Source organism: Amia ocellicauda, chromosome 17 (assembly GCF_036373705.1).
Source record: "Amia ocellicauda isolate fAmiCal2 chromosome 17, fAmiCal2.hap1, whole genome shotgun sequence".
Taxonomy (NCBI): Eukaryota; Metazoa; Chordata; class Actinopteri; order Amiiformes; family Amiidae; genus Amia; species Amia ocellicauda.
This window is the reverse complement of record NC_089866.1, coordinates 11,705,429-11,715,608: the sequence shown is the minus strand read 5'-3', so window position 1 is coordinate 11,715,608 and position 10,180 is coordinate 11,705,429. Positions and strand designations below refer to the sequence as shown.

Sequence of the window (10,180 nt, the reverse complement as noted above, 5' to 3'; positions counted from 1 at the left end):
CCTTTGACAGGGTGGTCCTTTGCACCTTGTTATCCAGGTTCTGATAGTCGTCTATATAATGCGGCACAGAACACACCATAAATACATACACCATATAATGACATCTATATAATGACAAATGATGAAGTCCATACTATGTGAAGCAAGCGTGGAGAGAACTGCTGAAGCTGCAACCCCTAGGTTACTACATCACGTAGATTTGCCACTTTACAGAGATACTCAATTGGATGTATATGATGTTGATGGCGTCACTTGGCGGCTAATATATGGCATTACAAGCAGCAGCAGTGCCCGTTTTTGAAGTTAATGATTGTTTTTGCTTTTTATGACTTCTTCACCACAGCGAGAATTAAGCCCTTTGCATGTACGATCATAGGTTCAAACATTTAATCTACGAATCCGATAGCTAAAGAGGCTTTCTTGATCATAAACCCCTGTGGCATGTTCCTTGATGACATACTTAAGAAGCTTTATTTGATTTTCATTAACAATTAAGTTTTAATCATTTAATTACCAGTTAATGGGTTCTATTGTGTGTGATCTGTAATAAAGAGCTATTAGCTATTGCTTATTCAAGACACATCTTTTACTCAAGACACATGTTTTCAGACAGTACTTGTAATATTAGTCCCTTACTCTCCTGTGAGATAGCCCTTTACAACATGTGCTCATGCTTCTTGCGTCACTAATACTTGTATTATTGATTTCCCCCTTGCTCCCTTTCCCGTAGCCCTTGAGTGTGACCTAACATCTTGACTGCACTCCAGGATGTCAGAGCTCATTATGGCATTTACTTGTGTAAATTGCAATGTGTACAATGTCTTATGCTTTGAATTGCTTGTATTATGTAAATTTGAATGTGCAATGTTTGATGCCTTGTACTGAACTGTATTATTGCACTTTGTATTGCACTTATGTTGTAAGTCGCCCTGGATAAGGGCGTCTGCCAAGAAATAATAATAACAATAATAATATTAATAATAATATTAGAATTCTTTACATTTGCATTGGAATAGCTCCAATGACAGTAACAGTGCATTTTCCAGTGGCAGTCCCCCGAAATATTAGATGTTTTTCATAATGAACACATGGAAGTGATATGCAAATTAAATTCAATTGCTTATGTCTTATCCACTTTACTGATTGCTGGACAGTGACTTAACAGCATTTGGGGGTTTATTCCCATCCCAGAGTGCTCGAGCTGCAGTCCTGTGAGGGTCCCTGTGGCATTTAAAAACACGGGGAGAGATATGTATTACAATATACAGTGAGGGAAAAGAGTATTTGATCCCCTGCTGATTTTGTACGTTTGCCCACTGACAAAGAAATGATCAGTCTATAATTTTTATGGTAGGTGTATTTTAACAGTGAGAGACAGAATAACAACAAACAAATCCAGAAAAACACATTTCAAATAAGTTATACATTGATTTGCATGTTAATGAGGGAAATAAGTATTTGATCCCCTATCAATCAGCAAGATTTCTGGCTCCCAGGTGTCTTTTATACAGGTAATGAGCTGAGATTAGGAGCACTCTCTTAAAGGGAGAGCTCCTAATCTCAGCTCGTTACCTGTATAAAAGACACCTGTCCACAGAAGCAATCAATCAATCAGATTCCAAACTCTCCACCATGGCCAAGACCAAAGAGCTGTCCAAGGATGTCAGGGACAAGATTGTAGACCTACACAAGGCTGGAATGGGCTACAAGACCATCGCCAAGCAGCTTGGTGAGAAGGTGACAACAGTTGGTGCGATTATTCGCAAATGGAAGAAACACAAAATAACTGTCAGTCTCCCTCGGTCTGGGGCTCCATGCAAGATCTCACCTCGTGGAGTTACAATGATCATGAGAACGGTGAGGAATCAGCCCAGAACTACATGGGAGGATCTTGTTAATGATCTCAAGGCAGCTGGGACCATAGTCACCAAGAAAACAATTGGTAACACACTACGCCGTGAAGAACTGAAATCCTGCAGCGCCCACAAGGTCCCCCTGCTCAAGAAAGCACATGTACAGGCCCGTCTGAAGTTGCCAATGAACATCTGAATGATTCAGAGGAGAACTGGGTGAAAGTGTTGTGGTCAGATGAGACCAAAATCGAGCTCTTTGGCATCAACTCAACTCGCCGTGTTTGGAGCAGGAGGAATGACCCCAAGAACACCATCCCCACCGTCAAACATGGAGGTGGAAACATTATGCTTTGGGGGTGTTTTTCTGCTAAGGGGACAGGACAACTGCACCGCATCAAAGGGACGATGGACGGGACCATGTACCATCAAATCTTGGGTGAGAACCTCCTTCCCTCAGCCAGGGCATTGAAAATGGGTCGTGGATGGGTATTCCAGCATGACAATGACCCAAAACGCACAGCCAAGGCAACAAAGGAGTGGCTCAAGAAGAAGCACATTAAGGTCCTGGAGTGGCCTAGCCAGTCTCCAGACCTTAATCCCATAGCAAATCTGTGGAGGGAGCTGAAGGTTCGAGTTGCCAAACGTCAGCCTCGAAACCTTAATGACTTGGAGAGGATCTGCAAAGAGGAGTGGGACAAAATCCCTCCTGAGATGTGTGCAAACCTGGTGGCCAACTACAAGAAACGTCTGACCTCTGTGATCGCCAACAAGGGTTTTGCCACCAAGTACTAAGTCGAAGGGGTCAAATACTTATTTCCCTCATTAACATGCAAATCAATGTGCAACTTTTTTGAAATGCATTTTTCTGGATTTGTTTGTTGTTATTCTGTCTCTCACTGTTAAAATACACCTACCATTAAAATTACAGACTGATCATGTCTTTGTCAGTGGGCAAACGTACAACATCAGCAGGGGATCAAATACTTTTTTCCCTCACTGTACATGTTGATTCATTACAAGGAAATACACAAATAGTAATGTCTAAATAGTGTATACTGTGCCACAGTGTAGTTGTGTAAATAAGAATACATATAATCAGTTCAATATTTAGTTTGTTGGTTAATGCCTTGTTACAGTCCAGCTTCCAGGAGGGCCACTTTATCACATGATTTGTGGAGTGTATACCAGTGTCAATCAGATTGCCCTCGATTAATGCCCAGCATTGATTTCAAGCCATCAGAAGTGAGCATTTAACAGCTGTATCCTGAAAGAAAAAGTGCAGACATTGATTCGGTGTGGCTGCAGCTCATTTTATTAAGGACGCTGTTAACTGAGTATTAGGCGCAGATGTTAGGTATAACCTGTAGACAGCGTGATATATCATCTTAATGCTATGCGCTCTTTTGCGCTAAAATATGCGTGTTTATGTGTATGTCCAATACAGTATTGAAGGAGAGAGACTCTTAAGCGGCCATTTCTTTGGACAAGGAATAGCACTGATCGCTGGTAACGTGTGGTCGCCCCGCCCCCATTGTGATGTCACTGTGATGCGAACTCTTGTCGAGCAGATTGTCCCGCTTGCGGTAAAGTGTGAGTTTCGCTCAACCGCTTCAACCCAGTGCCAGTATGGGGCAAAGACGTGAGTTTTCTCTTCACTAATGTGTACATGTATCCCTTCAGTATTGAATGCGTTGTTTCCTTAAGATAGTGGTTCACATCACTGAACTGGACACTGGCTAAATGGTGCTATTCTGCGCAGATGCATTCTGGGCGTGCTCGTTTTCTGTACAAAAAGTGCGCTTACACGTCTGGATGAAGGGATGAGATGAAATGGTTGAAAAACACACGGCAGCTGCTGTGGGTCGCTATGATTGCATACGTCTGTTTTGCACTCCTTTGTACGAATCAGACGAGACCGTAATAGCCCGTTTCCTCTGGCCCTGTTCAGGGCTCCTCCGTGGCCTTTGGGCTGAAACGTGTTGACGGTATCTAACACAGTCTTATAGTATAAGTTGTAGCAGATATTCACAATTGGAAACCGGGACACATTGAAACAATATATCAAACACATGACATGACTTAACATCGTAAATACCCGTGTTACTAGTCCCTGTATCATGATCCGATGAACATTGACAATATAGATGAATTGAAGTATCCTAGATATTGTCCCTTATTATTTCTCTGTGGGAGAATGAGCTGCGTTGCATTATTAAATCCAGGGCGCTGGTTTCAATGTGTCCGTGTAGCCACTACATACTGTAATGAAAGCTGTCCTAGTGAGGGGGTGTCTGACTGGACTGGACACAGTGGCGAGTATCTGCAGCACCTTTGTTTTACCGGGACGGTCCGGGCAAATAACCCTGGCAGCTGGAGGTAGTTATGTGAAGGGACAGTGAAATGCCAAGAGGAAATGTATAACACAGTGTGGGGTGTTCCCGGTCTGCAGTGGCCAGTACCTATCAAAAGTGGTCCATGGAAGGAGAAGCGGTGAACCGGCGACAGGGTCATGGGCGGCCAAGGCTCACTGATGCACGTGGGGAGCGAAGACGAGCTACTGTAGCTCAAATTGCTGAAAAAGTGAAAGCTGGTTCTGATAGAAAGGTGTCAGTATCGCAGTTTGTTGCGTATGGGGCTGCGTAGCCGCAGTCCAGTCAGGGTGCCCATGCTGACCCCTGTCCACTGCCGAAAGCGCCTACAATGGGCACGTGAGCATCAGAACTGGACCAATGGAAGCAATGGAAGAAGGTGTCCTGGTCCGATGAATCACGAGTTCAAGGTGTTGATCTCAATCCAATCGAGCATCTGTGGGATGTGCTGGACAAGCAAATTCGATCCATGGAGGCCCCACCTCGCAACTGACAGGACTTAAAGGATCTGCTGCTGACGTCTTGGTGCCAGAGAGCACAGCACACCTTCAGAGGTCTAGTGGAGTCCACGCCTCGACGGGTCAGGGCTGTTTTGGCGGCAAAAGGGGGGCCTACACAATATTAGGCAGGTGGTCATCATGTTATGGCTGATCGGTGTATAGTTATAGCAATAATGAGGGATTACAAATATAATGAAAATATATACGATTCTTCATGCGATTGATCACATAAACTTTAGGCTCTGTTTTAAACATTGTAATAGTTTTAAGATAGTGTAAACAGGGGGAAGCTAAAAACTATGCCATTTAAATAATTTTGAGAGAATATACAAGACATGGGACATTTAATTTAAATCCAGGACGAATGTTTCATGTTTGCGTGTATTTACAACAAAGAAAAGGAATGTATTTCGTCACGGCACATTGTATGCAGTCCATCTACTATTAGGTTTTAGCAGAGCTTATGATATTTTGTTTAATTGGTTTCAATAAGTAGTGATTTCTAACCGAAATCTTGATCACAATTTTGTATCGGTGACTTATTGTCAGTCAGCTGTGATGCATTGTCTCAGGTGATGAAAAGTGTGCAAATGAACACGGTACAGCAGACCACTGTTACCAGCTGGGAGGGTACATTTTAAATTAAAAAACATTCCAAGTCATGAGGATCGAAACATTATGATTTCAATATAATAATAGTCTAATTGAGTAGAGTAATAGATGAAATAACTAAACAAATATAATGGAAAATAGACAGACATGCCAGCAGACTGAATAGGACAATTCAGAAATAGGATAGATGACAAGTCTAGGAAGATCAGCTGGAAGTGTGGAAAAAGGTGTCAGAGCCCTGTGTACTGGTAGTAGGCTACATGCTCAGCATCAGGTTGGCAGAGCTATATCCCGACTGTGATATGTAAAGCTATGTTGATTACATGAATGTATTGGAAGCTATTGCATGTTAATCAAGTGTAAGTACTGTTTTAAGATGATTTTGTCATGATTTGTGCATGATTTTGAGATTGCATGCATTTTTAGGTATTTCAAGAAGAGAGAGCCACCAGATGAAAAGGAAAAAACAGCAACAAAGCTAACTAGGATAGTTCACATAGTTAGATGTAACATTTTCTCCCGGGGGGCCCCAGCACACTTACCCAAAATCATGTGGGAAACACTGCTTACGTTGTATTAGTACTGTAGCGTTTCAGGCTTTTGGCTACCAAAGAAGTATGAAATAGTTTACAAAATGAGAGGAGGCCACTCCTGGCAAGCTTCTTAAGAAATCTTAGTCCCGATCTGGCAACTGTCCCGGCCTGTGGGAGATGCACACAGGGTGAACCAGGGCAGATGCATTTTTAAACATTTGTTTTATATAGTGTTGCTATTATTTTTATTTCACACTCCTTTAACAGCTTCAGATAACATGTGTGGCTTGTGGTGCACCTGTATTGTACTTTTCAATGCTTAAATATAGCTAGACACATCACATTGTCAATACCTATTATATGTACATAAGTTTGGTGCAGTGTATTTGTGTTAATGTAATAAATGACATGCAGGTGGCTCAAGATGGCAAGTCAACCTGGACCGTAGTGTCCAGTCTGTCAGTGTGTCTGTACTGTACTGTATTAACCCTCTCTCTCTTCGTAGTTGGATGTGGACATATAGATGACTCTCTCTCTCTCTCTCTCTCTCTCTCTCTCTCTCTCTCAGACCGATGTCAATAAGGGTGACTATGATGGGAGAAGAGCCCTTCATACGGCTTGCAAGCTGGGCCACATAGACATGGTCAAGTACCTACTGCGCTGTGGGGCCAAGACTGATGTCACAGACCAATGTGGACACACTCCTCTCCACCTGGCGATCAAGCACAGGTCAGTGCTCGACTGTGTGTCTGGCCTGCACTGCAGCGTGTGTGTTTTGTACCAAGACTGTGTCTAGACTGTGTGTTTTGTAGTGTTGGCACTGTGCGTCTGTGTTTCTGTTGCAGTTTAATGCAGTGTAACCCTGTGTTCCCAGGCAACGTGCTGTCGTCAAGATGCTGAGGACGGAGGGAGCCACAGGAGCCACTTTTTAGAAAAAAGTTTTTAAGGATCTCTGTTAGTTACAAGTTTTAAAATAATCTTTTCAGACTTTCTATTGCTTGCTCTCCTTTATTGGCTAACCTAGCTGCTGGTTTTCTTGATTATTTTGTTGTGCTGTGTGTACTGCACTGCTGTGTTGCATCTGTGTACTGTGTCTGCTTTGTCTGTTGCTTGAGTGTAGCGTGTGAGTATAAGAGCACATTATTAATCAAATGTATAAGTCTAAAAAGTCTTCCCCAGCCTGAATCCCTGAGAGCAGCTCCCGGTCGAACTCCCGGTCGAACTCCCGGTCGAGCACCCGGTCGAACTCCCGGTCGAGCACCCGGTCGAGCACCCGGTCGAACTCCCGGTCGAGCACCCGGTCGAGCACCCGGTCGAGCACCCGGTCGAACTCCCGGTCGAGCACCCGGTCGAGCACCCGGTCGAGCACCCGGTCGAACTCCCGGTCGAACTCCCGGTCGAGCACCCGGTCGAACTCCCGGTCGAGCACCCGGTCGAGCACCCGGTCACAGCGAGCATCTTGGAGCCTCGTGAGTTCATCGAGGAGGTCCTGAGCAGCCTGCTGTTGCAACTGTGCCCCATCGACTCTGCACGGGACACGGAGCTGTACCGCAGGCGGGAGGAGCTGGAGAGCAAGCTGCTGGAGCAGGTTTTCAGTTTGGTCGAGAGGTCACGAGACAGAGAGATCTTCTTCCTGGGGATGAGGAGGGGTATACCGTCAGACCTGGTGGTGACCCCTGTGCTCCGGGAGCTACAGCAGACTCTGACCGTGGATGGCTACCAGCCTGTGGGCACCCTGGATGAGAGTCGGGGTCTGCAGCGACGAGTGGCCAGAGCGGTGATCAGGCAGGTGCTTGATACCTGCGAGGAGCAGACCCCTGCCAGCCTGGCTGTGCCAGCCACTGAGGTACGGACAGCGTGAGCAGCCAGCCTTGAAGTCTGCATGAACCAGTACATTTATTTATTTATTTATTTTTCCATGTTTTTTTTTTTATTTGTGTTAATGTAATAAATGACATGCAGGTGGCTCAAGATGGCAAGTCAACCTGGACTGTAGTGTCCAGTCTGTCAGTGTGTCTGTACTGTACTGTATTAACCCTCTCTCTCTTCGTAGTTGGATGTGGATATATAGATGACTCTCTCTCTCTCTCTCTCTCTCTCTCAGACCGATGTCAATAAGGGTGACTATGATGGGAGAAGAGCCCTTCATACGGCTTGCAAGCTGGGCCACATAGACATGGTCAAGTACCTACTGCGCTGTGGGGCCAAGACTGATGTCACAGACCAATGTGGACACACTCCTCTCCACCTGGCGATCAAGCACAGGTCAGTGCTCGACTGTGTGTCTGGCCTGCACTGCAGCGTGTGTGTTTTGTACCAAGACTGTGTCTAGACTGTGTGTTTTGTAGTGTTGGCACTGTGCGTCTGTGTTTCTGTTGCAGTTTAATGCAGTGTAACCCTGTGTTCCCAGGCAACGTGCTGTCGTCAAGATGCTGAGGACGGAGGGAGCCACAGGAGTCACTTTTTAGAAAAAAGTTTTTAAGGATCTCTGTTAGTTACAAGTTTTAAAATAATCTTTTCAGACTTTCTATTGCTTGCTCTCCTTTATTGGCTAACCTAGCTGCTGGTTTTCTTGATTATTTTGTTGTGCTGTGTGTACTGCACTGCTGTGTTGCATCTGTGTACTGTGTCTGCTTTGTCTGTTGCTTGAGTGTAGCGTGTGAGTATAAGAGCACATTATTAATCAAATGTATAAGTCTAAAAACTCTTCCCCAGCCTGAATCCCAGAGAGCAGCTCCCGGTCGAACTCCCGGTCGAGCACCCGGTCGAGCACCCGGTCGAACTCCCGGTCGAGCACCCGGTCGAGCACCCGGTCGAACTCCCGGTCGAGCACCCGGTCGAACTCCCGGTCGAGCACCCGGTCGAGCACCCGGTCGAGCACCCGGTCGAACTCCCGGTCGAGCACCCGGTCGAGCACCCGGTCGAACTCCCGGTCGAGCACCCGGTCGAACTCCCGGTCGAGCACCCGGTCGAGCACCCGGTCGAGCACCCGGTCGAGCACCCGGTCGAGCTCCCGGTCGAACTCCCGGTCGAGCACCCGGTCACAGCGAGCATCTTGGAGCCTCGTGAGTTCATCGAGGAGGTCCTGAGCAGCCTGCTGTTGCAACTGTGCCCCATCGACTCTGCACGGGACACGGAGCTGTACCGCAGGCGGGAGGAGCTGGAGAGCAAGCTGCTGGAGCAGGTTTTCAGTTTGGTCGAGAGGTCACGAGACAGAGAGATCTTCTTCCTGGGGATGAGGAGGGGTATACCGTCAGACCTGGTGGTGACCCCTGTGCTCCGGGAGCTACAGCAGACTCTGACCGTGGATGGCTACCAGCCTGTGGGCACCCTGGATGAGAGTCGGGGTCTGCAGCGACGAGTGGCCAGAGCGGTGATCAGGCAGGTGCTTGATACCTGCGAGGAGCAGACCCCTGCCAGCCTGGCTGTGCCAGCCACTGAGGTACGGACAGCGTGAGCAGCCAGCCTTGAAGTCTGCATGAACCAGTACATTTATTTATTTATTTATTTATTTTTCCATGTTTTTTTTTTTTTTTGGAAAGGCTTTGACATGAACAAGGATCTTCATATATGCTAATTGTTAAGGCTGTGTTTTTAAGCTCAGCCACTCCTTTCTGATTATAAATATTACAAAAATAATGCTTAATAACAATACTCTATTTCAAAGTAATAAAAAGTATGAAAAAGAAACCTGATTTGTTATTTATTTTGTGGCCGTCACCCTCAGTGTGTTTTACCTATATTTTCAGATCACCTTCAAGTTCAACCCAAGTCAAAGTGAGCGGGAATAGTCTTGTCAGGGCACGTCTATCCAGTTAGAGATACAGACACACACACCTAAATATTCACACTAAAGGTTTAGTGCCGTGTAGGAGTTGTTTTGTTTGGGCGGGAAAAGTAGTTTACCATTTTGAACCACAGTGGACTGCTAGTATTGATGGCATCTTATGGTGAGAGTATGTGTAAGGTCTACATGCACTGTCACAAAGGTGGAATCATTCAATATTCATTTCATGGCCTGTGGACAATCGGGTTTACATAGAACACTCCTGGGATGATCTGGATCAGAGAATCGGGTAGAGGCCTCTACATGCAGATCTCACACAGCACAGTTTTTTCCCAGCATTTCATTGGTGGTGGCCTAGTATGTATTTAACATTAGATCAGTGCTGCATGCAGATTCCCCCTCCACACAAAAGTGATCGAATTTAATCTGTGATCATTATTCTTACTCTGATTTTATTTAGAAGGTCATAGACGTTCGTTAGATTAAATTAGCAAGTTTTCAATAACTTCTGTCATGCTTTATGGGA

The 10,180-nt window shown here is 45.5% G+C and overlaps 1 protein-coding gene and 1 long non-coding RNA gene across 2 annotated transcripts; both read left to right on the top strand.

Annotated features, from left to right (window-relative positions):
• Positions 1-2,906: 2,906 nt before the first annotated feature.
• On the top strand, positions 2,907-6,854 carry LOC136712912 (uncharacterized). The gene is made up of 2 exons (XR_010804895.1): positions 2,907-3,492; positions 6,436-6,854. It is a non-coding gene; the product is annotated as an uncharacterized LOC136712912 (long non-coding RNA).
• A 399-nt stretch (positions 6,855-7,253) lies between these two features.
• Positions 7,254-8,576, top strand: LOC136712911 (acyl-CoA-binding domain-containing protein 6). The gene is made up of 3 exons (XM_066689735.1): positions 7,254-7,713; positions 7,972-8,132; positions 8,278-8,576. The coding sequence occupies exons 1-3, from the start codon at positions 7,507-7,509 to the stop codon at positions 8,333-8,335; spliced, it is 426 nt and encodes a 141-aa protein (XP_066545832.1). The 5' UTR covers positions 7,254-7,506; the 3' UTR covers positions 8,336-8,576.
• The last annotated feature ends 1,604 nt before the right edge of the window (positions 8,577-10,180 follow it).

What these genes read in the sequence shown, in the direction of transcription:
- LOC136712911 (XM_066689735.1), top strand. Translation starts at nt 7,507, where the DNA reads ATGAGGAGGGGTATACCGTCAGACCTGGTGGTGACCCCTGTGCTCCGG. An exon ending in TGGCTGTGCCAGCCACTGAG is followed by an intron (nt 7,714 to 7,971) that starts GTACGGACAGCG and finishes TCTCTCTCTCAG; the next exon opens with ACCGATGTCAATAAGGGTGA. An exon ending in CACCTGGCGATCAAGCACAG is followed by an intron (nt 8,133 to 8,277) that starts GTCAGTGCTCGA and finishes CTGTGTTCCCAG; the next exon opens with GCAACGTGCTGTCGTCAAGA.